The sequence below is a fragment of the Phoca vitulina genome, unplaced genomic scaffold (assembly GCF_004348235.1).
Source record: "Phoca vitulina isolate PV1807 unplaced genomic scaffold, GSC_HSeal_1.0 scaffold4, whole genome shotgun sequence".
NCBI classification, from domain to species: domain Eukaryota; kingdom Metazoa; phylum Chordata; class Mammalia; order Carnivora; family Phocidae; genus Phoca; species Phoca vitulina.
Window position 1 is genome coordinate 35,087,840 of NW_022589707.1, and position 17,426 is coordinate 35,105,265.

The 17,426-nt window shown below is 37.4% G+C and overlaps 1 protein-coding gene across 4 annotated transcripts in view; it reads left to right on the forward strand.

The window, feature by feature from the left end:
* The window catches only part of DPY19L1 (dpy-19 like C-mannosyltransferase 1), a 96,940-nt gene that overhangs the window by 31,323 nt on the left and 48,191 nt on the right, over window positions 1-17,426 (forward strand). For all 4 annotated transcript variants that reach the window (XM_032401795.1, XM_032401796.1, XM_032401797.1 and 1 more), the window contains exons 5-7: window positions 1,729-1,849; window positions 2,558-2,651; window positions 15,342-15,399. In XM_032401795.1, coding sequence (XP_032257686.1) covers window positions 1,729-1,849; window positions 2,558-2,651; window positions 15,342-15,399 — 273 coding nt within the window. The remainder of the gene's footprint in view (window positions 1-1,728; window positions 1,850-2,557; window positions 2,652-15,341; window positions 15,400-17,426) is intronic.

Here is a 17,426-nt window from a genome sequence, read left to right on the forward strand (position 1 = left end):
TGGAAACTGTTATGATTGCATGGTCTAGAAAGTTTGAAAACTGTCTAGATTCGGTGTGTAGAGATTATAGCAAGGAAGCACCATTACATGTCATTTGCCAAATAATGTTTCTTCCCTCTCAGGGATTCTTCACTTAATTGAATGCTCTTTTTTTGGGTGGAGTGGGGGAAAAGGGGGGTCCACTCAGGAGGTGAGGGAGGAAGGCAGTGATATCAGTAACTTTTTTGGCCTCTCCTTTACCATCCCTGCCTTCATTTGACACATCCCTGAGCATTTTCCAGGGCCAAGTTGAGATGTGACTTCCGCAGTCAGATCCTCCTTGACTTGATATGAGGGTCATCTTTTAATACACTGTCCCCGTGACTTCCCCTTCTTAGCTTGCTGATGTTGCTAGACAGCACGTCCTTGTGCCAGGGCCCTGGCTGCCTTGGTCTCTGGGGATCTCAAGCCCAGGCTCAGTACCTGGACTTAGCAGGGCTCTCAGGCATTTCCCATTGAATGAGAGAAGTCCAGCTTCCATCTAGATCGGTGAGTTAGCTGATTGATTAATGAGGAGATGGAGATAGAGACAAATACATAACCACCAAAGTTCAGTGTTGGTTTCCTGATGTACTGCTTATTGAGTTTTCTATGACCATGTACACATTTTCTTTTACAGAAATGGGATCACACAGCAAATATTTTTTTTTTATAAGTGCTTTTTGTCTTTTAGAATATTTATAACAGTCTTCCTGTGTCATCTTTTCTTCCTCAGGATCAGTTTTAGTGGCTATATATAGTCTCCCATTGTTTATTTAGTCCATCTTTTGTGAAAATATTCATTATTTTCACAAAGTTTTCAACTTTTAAAATATTCCGAAGCTGCCATAAGCATCCTTGAAGCTAAATCTCTGTACATATCCTTGTTTTTTAAACTATAAATTTGTTGATGTGGAACTATTTAGTTAAACAGAATATATACTTTAATGATTTTGGTACGTGTTGCCAAAATGCTTTCTAGATAGGTTATACTAATCAAAATTACCATTGGCAGTGTTTTTGAAAATGCTTGTATCCCCGAATCCCTGCCAATTTAGTAGACAAAAAAATTAAAATCACATGATATATTTTGTTCATTGCTATATATGTGTGTTTATATGTATTTCATTCAATGCTATGCATTAAAAATGCATTTTTAATTTTAAAAGTAATTGCTTGCGTATGCCCTTTGTCTATATTTCTATTAAAATTTTTTAAGAGCTCGTTTATTACATGCTAGATATTAATACCATGCTATATGGGTAAGCATTTTCCCCCAGCTTTTTGTTTGCCTTTCAACTTTGTGTATGATCTGTATGTATTTTTTCTGTACAGAAATGCCATATCTATTCACATCTTGAGAAATTAGATCTACTCAAGAAGACAGAATATCTATTTGTTCAACTCTTCTTTTATGTACCTTAGTAGAATTTTATACCTTTTGAAAAATATGAATCTTGTGTGTTTCATGTTATATTTTATTCTCACCCATGGGTGGAGAGTTGAAGACTGACCAATGAAGAATCTGTGCAGGGGATTGTGAGGCTGATTTTACTAGATTTAATGGGAGCTAAGTAGATGGTAGAGGAAAGGAAAATTTGATAATTATCAAGATATCTCAAAAATATTCTAGTAATGAAACTGTTGATGATAATACCTTTTCTCTAAAAAAATCTCTAAAAAAAAAAGTCTCTATTTTTTAAAAAATAGGTAATCTTAGCCAGCTGGTACCGGATTTATACCAAAATAATGGACTTGATTGGTCTTCAAACCAAGATATGTTGGACGGTGACCAGAGGAGAAGGACTCAGTCCTATTGAAAGCTGTGAAGGCAAGTTTCTTTCCATGATATTGTCCAGTTATTTATTGGAACACATTAAACTTACTGCAAACTTAGTGATATAAATAACCATATTTATTATGCTTATGGATTCTGCAAGTGAGGAATTTGGGCTGGGTATAGCAGGGTTGGTTTGTTTCCACCATGTCAGAGGCTTCTGCTAGACTCAGGTGACTTGGGAAGACTGAAATTAATGGAGACTGCTTCACTTACATTCTAGCTCCTGGGCTGGGGTCCCTGTGAGGCTGGGCTCAGTTGGGACTGTCAACTGGGACAGCTACATAATGCCCTTTCCATGCACCATGGGCTTTTGTATAGCATAGTACCTCAGTCAGGCTTTGCATGGGCTCCAAGTTGGACACTGCTTGGCCTCTTCTAGCCTTAGAAGTCACATGGTATGGCCTCCACCATCATCTGTTGAGGCAGTCACAAGCCCAGCCGGGCTCAAAAGCAGGAGCAGAGACCCCCGTACCTCTACAGGAGGCGTGTCCGTGAGTTTGTAGCCCTGTTTAAAAACCACCGCAGCTACTGCCATGTTCTCATTTTTGTTCCGCAGGAGGGTCACGTGTTTGTATGGGAACCAAGGCAACCATTTAATATATCTGTGCCATTTTCAAAATAAGCACATTTTAATATAAATTGCCAGACACACAAAGTAATTTATAGTTAGAACATATGTTTTTTTTTTTATTTTTAAAGGATTGGGAGATCCTGCTTGCTTTTATGTTGCTGTAATTTTTATTTTAAATGGACTAATGATGGCATTATTCTTCATATATGGCACATATTTAAGGTAAGACCATTGATTGAGAATATTTTGGTATGTGTTATAATATTATGTACTAAAATAATAAAAATAGTGAGATAAAGATTAACTTGCAGTTCAGTTTTATAACAGTATTATTTCTAATACATCTAGATACAAAATTCTTTCCTATTTGAATGATTTCACCATTGGCATAGTCAGCCAAACTTAAAATAATTTTAGATGCTTAAATAGAGAATGGTGGGGATGTTGGATAAATTTTAAATATTCACAGGCTTTTGAGCATAAGCAGTATATTGTTTACACAAAATACAAGGAAAGGACCACTCATTATCAAATGGTGTTAATGACTATTTTGTTGACATTAAAATGGAAATATATTCTATACAGATATTTAATATCTGACCTGATTAACTTCATAGTCCAGCAATATTCCTTAAACTAAAAAGATTGACAAATTTTTTAAGGGTTTTTATGTTTCTTTTTCTTCTTTTTTTTTTTTTTTGACAGTTTGTTACATTGTATACTTGTTTGAACTATTTTACCTTGAGAGTATCTTTAGAATTTTCTTTTTTTATTGCTTACTGATTCCTTGTTAGTACAGAGTGTGAGCATAGGTATATGATTTTCAGTTTGGGTTAATGAGTTTGAATCTGCTATTATCCCATTAGCTTTGTTTTGGAAGTATGGCATTTTCAGCTTAGTACCTCAAAGATCTACTGCATCCCTGGCTCAGTGTTTGAGCAGATAACGGTTACTTGATAAATATTTGTCAAATGAGGAAGTTATTAGAAGATCAATTTAGAGTATATTTGCATATAGATTTAAGATACTTTGATACTAATATATCTGATTTAGCTATAAGAAAGTTCTTTTAATTATATAACTGGGGGAGACTGAAATGAAAATGCATGATTAAAAGATGAGGTGGAAAATTTTGTTTTTGAAACAAGACACACAGATGTATATGTAATCAGAAGAGGAAGCTGACTTGAAAGAAAGCAAGGCCGGTGTGCCTTGTATCATGATGAGCCAAAGGTCTCTATCTTGGGGGGGAATCTATCATTCTGCTAAGTACTAATGGATAGCTTTACTACATTTGGGAGATTTGATTTTGAGTAAGAGAAGTTAAAATATGGAACATGGCAATGTTGCCAAATTACTGATCTATAGTTATGCTACTTTTTTTTTTTTTTTTAAGATTTTATTTATTTATTTGACAGAGAATGAGAGAGAAAGCACATGAGAGGGGGGAGGGTCAGAGGGAGAAGCAGACTCCCTGCCGAGCAGGGAGCCCGATGCGGGACTCGATCCAGGGACTCCAGGATCATGACCTGAGCCGAAGGCAGTCGTTTAACCAACTGAGCCACCCAGGCGCCCTAGTTACGCTACTTTTTGAAAGAAGAATTGAGATTGGAAGAAGACTTTCTAAACATTTATTAAACATTCAGTATCATTTTCTTATGATGCTTGTTATAACCATCGTTTCAAAGGCCAAACAACATCTGCTGCAGAGAGTATGATGTTCTGGTTTTGATTGAGAGGTTCTAGGTGGTTTGGGCCTGACCTAAGATTTCTCAGTCTTCAGCCCCAACAGTCCCCAGACAGCAGTTTTCTCCCTGCATAGGAGATACATGTGCATTTGTCCAGTCAACATAAAGTACAGACTGAGTGGCTTCTTTTGGAGATGGTGTGCTTGGGTTTTGAAAGCATGTGGTGGGGTGAGGTGGGAGCTGGAGGTGGTGCTGGGTCCGTGTCAGACAGCAAAGATAAAGGGCTCATAATGCTGGGGCAGGAGAAATTTGTTCTGTGTGGAGGGTTGCTTTAACTGTGCCTTGGAGGGTCCGAGCGTTTTGGATAGGTTGGGGAGAAAAGAATCCCAGGGAGAGGCAAAGGTGGACATCCTGGGATGTGGAAAGCGGATCGGTTTTGCTAGGATGCAGATTATTGAGGGCCGTTGTAGAAGATGAAGACTGAAGAAATGGGTTGGGCTGGTTGATGAATGACCTTGGCTGGTCTGAGACTATTCCAAAGCCAGTGAGAGAAATCAGAAATTTGACCAATAGAGGGACAGGATTCAAGCTGAACTATGGTCTCATGAGACCCTTGAATTCACCTGTCACCGAAGTTAGCCAGTGACTCCTTGAGCATGCTGTCTGCAAAACTGCAGGGTGATTTTAGAACCAATTTAGTGGCTTTGGACCAGGATTTTTTTTTTTTACATGAAAAAGAAAAGATTATAAACATAAATAACAGAGTACACGACACTTTGTAAGATAGGTGTTATTTAGAGAAACTTTTATTTGTTGATTGTATATACATGTCTACATGTGCATGTGCTGGGTTGTAGTGTAAAGTCTCACTTCTTGTAATTTGAGTGTAAAAAAATCTGTAGATCACTGCTTAGGATAGCAGGAGGGAGTGACTTTGCCTTAAAAGCATTTGAGTCTTGGGGCACCTGGGTTGCTCAGTCAGTTAAGTGTTCAACTCTTGATTTTGGCTCAGGTCATGATCTCAGGGTTGTAAGATCGAACCCCGAGTCTGGCTTTGTGCTGGCTGGGTGTGGAGCCTGCCTAAGATCCTCTCCCTCCCTCTTCCCTCTGCCCCTCCCCTCCTGCTCCTTCACTCTCTCTCTCTCTCTCTCTCTCTCTCTCAAAAAAAAAAAAAAAAGCATTTGAGCCTTTCCAAATAGCTGTTTTTGGTTTCTCTTCCTGGCTCCGAGGGATGCAACCTGTTTCAGCTTTACCCACTTGACTGCTCTGGGCCCTAGCTGGCCCTTCGGGTGTCCTTGACCCCTTGGACCCCCCGGGGTGGTCTGCCTTATGCAGCTGTGCTTGGATGTAGACACTGCAGTGGTGGCACATGTTTTCATTTCTCTAGCTCTCCCTTTGCTCTGTTTGCGAGTGTTTTTTTTAACCCTGAATAATCACTTTAGCTCTATCCAGACACATCCTAAACTTGTTTCCTCCCAGCCCCAAAAGAGCATCCAGTTCTCCTACATTATAGAGCCCCTTGTATTCTAGGGAGCCTTGACTATTGCGCTGTGCCTTGAGGGCGGGTGTGTAAATTAGATTCCAGTGGTGATCCTGGTTTATATTGTGTTGAATAAAGTCTTCTGTCACTTCTTTTCTATCAGTCTTTTTCATCATATTTTAAAATGTTCTTGACATGAGTATTTTTTGAGGTCTCAAATTGCTAGGTAGTTCTTATTGTTTTCTTCCTTGGTGGTTAGTTTTGTCACCCTTCTAACTTTGTGAAGTGGGATGAAGCTGCAGACTTCTTAACATGTGGGTTAAGAATAAAGAGGAGGATATCTATAATTGTGGTTAGAATCTTTTTATAAGTTGTATTATATAAATTTACAGGCAGATTGAGTATAACATTTTTACTCCAGAAGTATATTTCTTTTAAAATAGTACAGATGTAAGCTTTCTGAAGTCAGATAAGCCAATCCATTTCACAAAAAATGAAAGTGGAAGAGAAAATAGAAAACACAGCCAAATGGTGAAATGGGGCTGGGCTGCCAAGCTCTGACTTGAGGAGATGAAGTCAGATGTTTTTGCAAACACAACCTATTCATGCTGTACCTCTTTTTCTGGAATTCTCAGTATTTTGGTATTTTTAAAAATAAAAATTAAAAAAAAACATTGTTAATTATTTTCTAAAAGCCGTGCTGTTAATTCATGATTACAGTTATTTATTTTATAAGATGCCCTGACATGTGTCAGCTACAAACAGTTTCTGAAGGCCAGTTTTGTAAGACTTAGTGTGTGTAAGTGTCTATTCTGCAGGGAGGAGGGCTCCCTGAGGGAACCTTCAGGGACCGTTAGGAGAGGGAGTTGAGCTACCAGGTGTTGGAGTAGTCGTTTAAAGCAACAAGCCAAAAGTGAAAGAGTTAAGCCTTTTATTACTTGCTGTGATGGTGTAACAAGATTCTAAAACTGGAGAAAATACAGACTCCCCCATGTCCATTTCCCCCCATGGAACAGTGCCCTGGTTGAGAATCGAGGGATCAGTGCAGACATGAGGGTCATCTCACTGTTGAGGAAGCTCTGAACAAAAGGTGAACCTTTGTAATTGTCTATGGTTGGGCCTCAGAAATCATATATGGGTTTTTAATCAGGAGCCCGACTCCCTAGGGCATTAGTAGGCAAGGTCATGAGCTAGTCCTGGGATGAATGTAGGACTCATTTGGCAGGGGGATCTGAAGAAACGTAGTGTGGGCCTGGTCCTGACTGTCCAGCAGAAATACTGTGAGGGGAAGAGTTGTCCCCTGTTTCCAGATTCACCACTATGTACCCTGGCTCTCAAGAGCATACTGAAGCAGAACAATTTCTGTAGGTGAAATGAGTGTCCTTAGCTGATGCCAACAGTAAGGCATGTAGAAGCCAAGACAAAATATAGACAACAATCTGTCCAGGCTCACTGGGGCTTTATTCTCAGGTTAAATAAAACATGAGGATCTGGGCATGAGTCAGTACTTGATTCTGGACTGACTGCTTTCTGTTGTTTGGTGTACATCTGTCACCTTGGCATTTTCCTTCACTACCCAGAGTTCTTTCATTGCTCTCTTATAATGGGATCTCTTATGCCATATCCTATGTATTCCACTTTCTTGGTTTATTTTTTCACTCTGGTACATCTTCCATCTTCTAGAAGTCTTTGAGAATGAGTGGATGGGAGGTAAATTTTTCAGATCATGTATATTTGAAAATGTCTTTATTTTGTCTTCATGTTTGATTAATAGTTTTGCCGAGTATTGAACTCCAGATTGGAAATCACTTTCCTTCAGAATTTTGAAGGCGTCACACTATTGTTGCTTCACGTGGTGCTGTTCAGGCATTCTTCAGTTATTCGGATTTCTAAATTTTTGTTTGTGACCCTTTCTTCCCTTTCTTTTCTGAAAGATTGTAGAATCTTCTCTTTGTCTCCATGGTTCTGAAATTTCATAATATGTCTTGCCCTAGATCTGTCTGTTCCCATTTATTATCTTAGTAGTGTGAGCGTTGTTTCAGTCTTGCACCTTATGCCCTTAATTTCAGGGAAATGTTCTTGGATTATTTCTTCACTTACTTTATTCCTTCTGTTTTCTCTTTCAGAACTTCTGTTATTTGGATATTGCATTTCTTGATCCTCTAATTTTCATATATTTTCCCATTTTTAATATCATTGCTCTTCTATATTCTAGGAAATTTTGTCAACTTTATTTTTCCAACTCTTCTATATTCAGTTTTTCATTTGTTATCTTCTAATTTTCAAGAATTTTCATTTGTTCTGTGAATGTTCCTTTTTTAAAAAAAATAGTATTTTATTTTTGTTTCATGGATTCAGTATCTTTTTCTTGGAGGGTACTAATGTTTTTTTCCCTCCCTAAATAATTTGGTATCTTCTAGTTCGCTTTTTAAAATTTTTCGGTCTATACCTACCATGTTAGAAGTTTTCCTTAGCTGTCTGGCCATCCTAGGCTGTCATGATTGAGATTGGAGGACAAAAAAGCTGTATGGGAGCTCCAGATCGTGGGTGGAACCTGTTAACATTGAGTTTTTATATAATTTGAATAAATGATGTGGGAAGAACTTAGAGTGACTGCCAGTTCTTTGGTTTGCCTTTGGATGTAAAAGAAAATTTAATGTAACAAAGGTTTTTCGGGGTTGTAATAGGGAAGTAAAGTGTTTCATAAGTTAACTGGAATGCAAGATTATAGAATTTTTAAGAAGTGTCTGGGTAGGAGGGAGAACACCTAGATGAGTTAGGAGACATTGTCTTCTGTGTGAGAATACAATAAATTAATGCTAGCAAGGCACCTAGAAGAATGCCTGCTTTCAGAAAATAGTTTTTAATTGAAGTGAATAAATAAATTATTGGAAAAAAACTTAGCTCTTGATTACTATTTATGAAAGGCACAAAAATAATATATTATTATTTATCACATAAGCTTTATTAGAATTTTACCAATTTAGGAAATATTTTTTCAGTGGACTCATCTGAAGCGTTTCCTCTGCAGATTCTACTTTTTTTTTTTTTTTTTCCAGATTCTAGTCTTAAGATTATTTGTTTACGGAAGAAATATGTATCTAGCACTTTAAGAGGTAACTCTGAGGAAACAGAATCACAGGAAAGTTATGGATCTCTCCTAGCAGTCAGACTTGGGCAGCAAACAGTGTGGTTAAGTGTCATTTGCTGAGATAATGACCTAAAGAGGGACAGATTTTAGAGAAAAGATGCCAACATTTTCAACCAATAACTTTCATCAATTTATGCATACTGAAGAGAAATACTTATCTTTTAAATATTCATATACAACTGTTAGACCAAATGATTAAAGATGTGCTGGAAGGCCAAGTTAATAGAACATTCCAAAAGCAAAAAAACAACAAAACGAAACAACCCAGAGCAACAACATGGAGCTGAAAAAGTTTGAGCTGGTGTAATTCATAGCTTAAATAAGACATATTTTTAGCCAAAAATCCAGGCTGCGTAAACAGTAATGCTTGATTTTCTAACAAAGCATGAACAACAGAAAAATCTCAAATAAAACAATGGAAGCAAAGCAAAATTGTCATAAAGAATAAGAAGTTCAACTTTGTCTTAAAACAGGTATGGGAAGGGGGAGGTTTCTATTTATTGATACAGAGAATTGATATGAAAAGCTACTCCATTCTGCCACAGAGTCTAAAAAGGACACCGAGTCACTTCATAGATAACTTGGGCTGGATCATGAGAAGAAAATAGAGAAATTGGTTATATTAACTATGACTATTCACTCTCACTATTCAGGATAGAAGGGAGGGGATGTTTAGTAAGCAAAATTAAAAGCAAAATTAGCATATAGACTAATCTACCATGCCTTCAGGGCTTCTGGAACACATCTAGAAATAAAGTAGTTAAAAATTCTTTCTCGTATCAAAGAAGCATGAACCTTCAATGACCAAAGAAAATAATAGAGTAGAGTAGAAAGTCAGAAAATGAATACATTATGCTCTGTGACTGGTTTGTTCCTCCTGTGGAAGAAAAGGCATTTTCTGATGACTAGCTATGTCTACAAAAGAATGGACAGGCTTTTCTGACAAGAGCTGAGAAGCCATGGAGAACAGAGTGGAGGCAAAGAAAGGTGAATATTCAAGAGGATGAAGAGATCAGAGACAGATCAGAGTGGCCACAGTGATACAGAGCAGCAGATGTTAAATCTAGAGAAGGTCATAAAAAGGATAATTAAAAAGTTCTCAGAAAGCCTCCTCCGTGCAATAGAGGGAATGGAAAAGAAGAACAGGGGACCCTGGACCATGACTCTCTGAGTTAAGACTCTAGACATGCCCTTGACGAAGGGTAACAGCTGTGAATTGTGGAGAATGAGCTGGAGTATTAGGAGAGAACTTTTGTGAGGAGGCAAGTGAGAGAAAGGAGCTCAGAGGAGCAGACTTTCACGAAGGGTCCCAGATGGTGTCTGAAAGTAGCAATAGAGGAAGCTTCAGCCTCCCCTCTGGGCCTTGAGCCATACAGGAGCGTGGTGGCATGAGGAAAGGAAACTTCCTCTCAGAGGAGGGTAAGGTTTCGAGGTAGGAGGAGAGGAAGCATCTGGGCAGAGGCTGAGGGTTCCTGGAAGGAAGTCGTTCACCACGGAAGGGAGGTTCTTGAGGGCACAGTAGAAGGTCTGGATGGGGAGTCAAGCAGTGTGGTGGTTGGATCGCAGTAGGGGCTCCACTGAACACATGGCACTGATGATGAGCAGGAGCCTGTGTCCAGGCCGGTGATCAACGACAGCAGTGGTGTGAGGTGTGGTGTGTTTGACTGAAAGTGCCCCCTCTCCTCAAAAAGGAATGCCAGCCAACTTTTGATTGGATAGTTTTTATGTTTTCATTTACTCCTCAGATACCTTTTGACTCTGTGCCATAGACAAGGCACTATGGGAACTACCAGGATGAACTGGGAAGTTCACAGTCTAGTAAATAAAATCTTCTGTTTCTTGGCCCTGGCAGACAAAGAGTTAAATTAAAGGCATTAATTAGTTGCCTGTAACAGACTGGAAGGACTAAGCTGAGACCATTCCTTGCCTTCCTGATTGTCATTCTTGTCCTCACCTTTACTTTCTGGGGCTTTCTTTTATGCTCCAGAAAAGCCGGAGGATCCACATATAAGTTTAGGGGAAGATGCCCAGCTCTCAGCAGGCCTGCTGGGCGTTTCTTCGTCTGGCTAGCGAGGTGCCTATGCCTTACGTCTCGAACTTGGGACTGCAGTTCTCTTAATCCAATTATTTCCACATTATTCTCTCATTTTCTCTTTCATAAGCATTCATACAGCAAAAGTTACTTAATTTAATTCACTCCAAGGGTTATTTAATAACGTTTTGAATTAACTATGATTACTTTTTCTTCTTGAATGTTGAACTTTGTACGTTTTATCATTTTTTGGTAAATAGAGGTACACGTGTCAGTGATTAACTAAGCCTACCAAAATATGATTGATTTGAATCCATGTTACTTAAAGATGTGAGAAAGAAGAGAATTGTAAATTATTAAATGTCAGAACTGAAAAGTATTAAGATCTTTTACTCCTTCATTTTATACCTGAGGAAATCGAGGCTCAAAAGGTGAATGAGATGTATGAGTAAATGTGCAAACTTAGACTATTTTAAAATTTGCACAATGGGAGCTTTCATATTTTCTGACAGTTGGTGGTGATATTGCAGAAGAATCTTTTTTTTTTTTTTTAACCACTAGGGAATGCTGAAATATCAACTGATCAACTGTAATGGGGAAAAAAAAAAATCAGTCTTAAGTTTTCTGATTATTACATCTTTTCTGTTTAGCAAAATAAAATGACCTATATGATAGTCTGTAAGGATTCGAGGGAAAGGAGGTAAATGCTGGGGACACTATTTTAGATTTATTGCAAGTCACACCATTTCAAAATGATTGTAAGTCAGATATTTCTTGTAGATAAGCGAATTTTGTTCTCCCCTCCTAGCTATGCAGGGCATGAAAGTGTACCAGAAAATCTGCCTCCCTGGTTAGGTAAGCAAAGCTGTCTGTGTTCGTGGAAGATGCTGGGCCATAACCCATCTTGTGGTTATTTAGTTTAAAGGGAGTGATGTCGCACTGATTCTGCCTTTGGGAAAATGTCCAGTCCCTGAGCCCCACAGGCTGTATGGCAGTCCAGTAGTATGGATGGAAGACTTCTTGAGCAGACCCCATCATGAGATTTGGTTGGGAAATTGGACTTGGGATTCTTCTGTCCTTGTCCTCTTTTTATCCCTGTCCCTGTCTTTACTCTGCCATTAAAAAAAAATTGAACTTAACAAAATTTCAGTTTTGACTCTTTTTCTTTTCAGGGTATTTTTAAAAGGGAATTTTACATTAATTTCCCAAAGTGTTTTTGTTTTTGTTGTTGTTGTTGTTGTTGTTTTTCAGTCTCTCTTGTGTAGGGTGTTTTTGGATTATAACCAGAGAATGAGGTGTCTTTCCAGCCAGGTGTTCCAGGTGCTATAGAAATCGTGTATATTCTCTGTATAGTCAAAGTACTGTATAGATTTATAAAATTGAGCCTACTGATGATCTCATTTGAATCCTTGGTATGTTTTCTTTAGCTTATACGACCTGCCAAAGTCTGAAAGTGTTAAAATACTATACTATGATCAGATTTTATCATATCCCTGTATTTTTAGAAGTTTTAGCTCTAGATATCTGGTGGCTGTATTGCTTGTCCATATCATTTTTATTTAAAGAAATAGAATTGAATAAATGGAGAGAGACATACTATCCAACTGAATGGGCAGACTTACCATCATATAAATGACAATTCTTCCAAAATTATATGGAAATTTAATGACATTCTGATCAGAAATCCAACACTTTTTTGTGTGTGGGAGGGGGCACTGGTTAGAATTACCTAAAAAATGTTAAAAGAATACTTAGGGGTGGGGAATTTTCCTTCTCATATGTTAATATTACCATAATGCTACAGTAATGAAGACATTGTGATATAGAAAATATAGAATTAAATCAATTGACTGGAATTAACAGATTTTAGTATTGTGAGAAATTAATATATGATAAAGGCTGAATTTCATTACACCGGAAAAAGGAATGTTTATTTGATAAATGGTCGTTAGCATAATTGGCTATCTGTTTCAAAGAGAACAAAATTAAGGCTTTACACATACATTTCTGTGGGTGAAAGATTTAAATGTAAAATACAATGATACTGGAAGATATTTTAGAACACTGTGTCATTTTGGGGTAGGAAAGGTCTTCACAGACAAGACAGGAAATGCAGAAGAAATAAAGGAAAATATTGACATTTAACTACATAAAATTTAAAATTTCTTTTTGGCAGAATACATCATAACATATCAAAATACTTAATCACACATATAACAGTCAAAAACTGGATACCCTTAATCTTTGAATAGGGAAATAGACAATCCAATGGAAAAATGGACAAGAATGTAGACAGGCAATTCACAGAAGAGAAAATGCACATTGTCCCAAAACCCATTAAAATGGTGCCCGTACTAGTAGACAAGAGGTACAGATCAAAGTAACAACTTTGACTTGGCAGTCTCACAGTTAGGTCTGTCCTGTAGAAATAAAAGCACCGGGATTTATGTGTACAAGGATATTTATTTTAACATGTTATTCTTACGGTAAGAAATTAAAAAATATCTGTATGTTCGATAATAGGGAAAGGGCTGAACAATTTGTAGTACATTTGTACTATGCAATGTTTGATATCTGTTAATAAGGATGCCTTGGGTTATGTGTATTGATTAGGAATAATCTTTATAATAGATGAATTAGAAAAGGAACAAATTTCGGAGAGGTGTTAATAGCATGATCACATTAAAATATGGGTATAGAGAAAGATTTGGGAGGGTGGACATACACACAGATGTTACTATTGATTATCTTAGGTGAATAGGATTGAGAGAAGGGTGGCAATGAGGAAACGGATTTTTAAAATATATAGACCTTTGCACTTTTTTGTCTTGTTGGCATAAGTTCAAAACATTACTATTTATTTAAACCCATAACTCACACTTAACTTATCTAATGTCTTATGACTTGCCATGAAGCCTGGCATTGGCCTGTTGGCTGGCCTTTTAAGAAGGCGTGCTGGGCCTCTGAGGGGAGAGCCCTGACTTCCGCTCCCTGGCCTGTATGACTTTCCGGCTCCTTTATCTGTCCCTCTCATTTCTGTGATTCATCACTTCAGCCATTTTCTGGCCAATATGCTGTTTCTTTGCCCCTTTATATTTCATTTGTGCTAGACCAGGTTGATAATCAGTGGAGAAAAAGCACAGTTGTTCCATCAGTGTCCTGTAAATCTGTGGTCTTCCAGCTTCCCATGATCCCTTTAAGATGGCTCTGCAGCCCTTCTGTTTTCCCTTGTTAGCTCTGTCCTTAAATGCAAGTGGTATTTCAGACAACCCCCTTCCTCAAACTTCTCGCACTGCCATCTCTTCTCTAGAGCAGCACGGAGCTCAAAACTCTGTAGGGAAAATGGAAACTCCATAAACTACTTGCCGCTGAACATGCAGACATAACCCTTGTCTTGTGCCAAGGCTGACTGGCCACCTGTGCTGGGGATGCCAGCCCTTCCGGTCTCCTGGGAGGCTGGGAGGGATGCCAGCCCTTCCGGTCTCCTGGGAGGCTGGGAGGGATGCGGAGGCGGTGTGTGCTCGCTGCATGGATTAGCCCGGCCGTCTCCTGTATCTCCTCCATGTTTCCTCATTCATACATCCTCAGGAGTAATTGCACGGCCTAGAATACCTGTGTCTGATTCCTTGTTACCTCCCTGGCTTGTCTATGTTCTACGCATGCTTGTGTAGAAAGAAAGAAGGATATTTGGGTAAAATCAGGAGAAAACAGCATGAGCTAAAGAGAGTAGAAGATCTCAAGAGTAAAGATGAAAGAAATGATGGAACAGACCTAAAACAGCCTTTCTTTCCCCTATCCAGATGCTTCTGGCCAGGGTGGGAGGAAAGTGGGAGACCTGTATTACTCTTACCTAAGCAAATGAAGGTTTAGTTGTTAGGATGGCCAAACCACAGCGTTGTGATTTCTTAGCTAGAGTTAGAAGCCTGGTGGTCATATTTTGATATTCGTGTTCTTTTACAAGTTTTTAAAAACAGATGAAAGATAAAACTTTGTAAACCAGTGTTCTCCAAGCATGTTCTATAGGAAAGTAGCTTGGGATGGGGCTTGGGAAATACCGAATTAATTAACTCTTAAATGTGCTGGCTTGCTTTTTGAATTTCCAAGTATGGTGTTTTCTATCTTTATGACCACAAAGCCTTTTTCTGCACTTCTCTCCTCTTTCCTGAATGTATGTCATGTGTCCCTAGAAAAATAGTTTGAGAACTGCTAGAGGATACAAATAAATATGTGGCACTAAAAAATAAAAAAAAAGAGAGAGAAAGAAAAAGATCAGGTTGCATGATGCCCAGTAACGTGACTAGTCACAATTTTTTATTCCCTGTCTCTGTGGTTTTTTTGTACATTTTGAATATGGAAGATGACTTTTTAAAAATGAAACTTATTTTGACTAATAATACTATAGATACTTATTTTGTAAATAAGCATAGTAGAGTTCTACTATCTAGTGTGGCTAACACTTTGTGTAGAACTGGAAGTTTATCATTCTATATTATTTGAAGGTTTCATTAGGATTGACCTGGATTTTTGTTATTTGAGTTATGGTTTTTATCTTCTTTTCCAGCGGCAGCCGATTAGGAGGCCTGGTTACAGTGCTGTGCTTCTTTTTCAATCATGGAGAGGTAGGTAGTCAATAAATATTTTCAAAATCTTTAGGGGATTATACTTTTAGAAATACAAGTTTCTTCTTTAAGTAGTCAGTCAATATTTTAAAACATTCTAGGAGATTTTACTTCTAGAACTACAGGTTTCTTTTTAAAATTTAATTTCTTTAAATTTAGTCTATAGTAGCATTCTTCAAATGTTTGGTCTTATTTTCATTCAAGTTTTACATAAGCATTTATTTTAAGTTAACCTTTCATGAACATTATTATCTTGATTCTGTGATATATCTCTTAGTGATTTGAAGTAATAGTGGGTCTGTGTCAATTCCTTATATAATTTAAAAGTTCGAAAGTTTAGCTATAATAGAAATAAGTCAACCGTGGATAAAGTTAATTTCCTTGTGTGGGGATAACTTTTTGTTGTAGGAGCTATATAGTGTGTTTCTATTTTAATGCATCTTATTAAACTTGGATGTATTTTTAAGTCTCCTTTGCAGAATATTATACCTGTAAACTTGCACACACCTAAGGGTTTTCTATAAAGAGAACACTAGCGAAGAAAGTATTGACTCTGGATCCAAGCTACCTGTGTTCAAATCCTGGCTTTGCCGTTTAACAGCTCCGAGACCTGAGCAAATCATTAATCTCACCTGCCTTAGTTTCCCCTTGTAAATGGGTGTAATAATGGTACTTATCTCATGGGATTATTGGCGAGTTTAAATGAATTCGTAAGTGTAAAGTGCCTGGAGCAGTGTTTGGCACATAGTCTAATTGGTACTTGGTATCCCTTTTTCTTAGGAGAGTTATTTTAATCATGCCAGTGAGTGGTTTATGTACCAGAAAATAGTTGTGAATTGTTATTTGCTTTTAATTTATGTAACTGTTACTTTGTATTATTATTATTAATAACTTAGTTTAGATTAAATTCTAATAGAAATTCAGGATGCCACTGAAATCGTTCCACTAAATCAATTGTAGTTGTAAATGAATTTTTATTAATATATCTATACCTGGTTTTCTTTCATGGTAAATCTTGTATGAGAGAAAGAAAAGAAAGGTCAGCTTGTTTTGTATGAAGTAACTTAATCCTTTTATGCATTTATAAACTCAGTGTGTATAATATTTGAATATGCACATATTATAAAGCCCTAAGAGTAATCATACTAAAACTTAACTATAGAGTCAAGGTTGAACTTTTTTTTATTGTTCAGTGGATTACTAATGGATGTTGAAGTAACACATGCTTAGTATTTAGAATCACAGAAATTTAAAGCCAGAGTGGCCTTACAGATTAGAGCATTTGAGAAAAATCATTGCAATATGGTTTGGTTTGCCTTTGAGGAAAAATTTTTTTTTTTTTACCTCTTCTTGACTGTGGATGCTTCTGAATGTCATAGTGTGGACCACAGAACATGTGGAGGCACAGATCCTGTGAGAATGACCTAAGAAATCGGAAGTGACTACTTAACAGTGAAGGAAAGGAGCATTGAGTGTTCACAATAAGACGTTGGAGGAAAGAGATTATAGAAAAATTTGAAGCCAAGGTGCAGTTTTAAAGACGGCTCTCTGTTAAGCAGAAAGGTCTACTGTATTACCCTCAGTCTAAATTAAAGTAGTTTTAAAAGTAGTTGTAAACTGATCTTATGTTTTTCTTATAATTTTGATACTCATGTAGCGTGAACATCATTCCTTACAAAGTCTTTTCAGTTTATACCAATGAAATTTGGACTATTCAGTTCATTTTTCAGGTTGAAAGACTTCTTTTTTTTTTTTTAAATACCTTTCACCTACTTAGTGTGTTTAAACATGCTTAGACATCACTTTCTACTTAGGAAAGGGTAGACTAAATGTGATTAGAATTAGAATTGCAATTTTTCCGAAATAGTCAAGTGGATAATTGTACTTTATATCAGCAACTTAGCTTTCGAGTAGAAAAGTGACCATTTTGAGTAAAGACATTAAAATTGAGAGAATAAACTGTAGTTTTGGGTAAAATAAGGGTGAGAACTTAAGTAACTAAAACCATTTTATTATAATTTAATAAC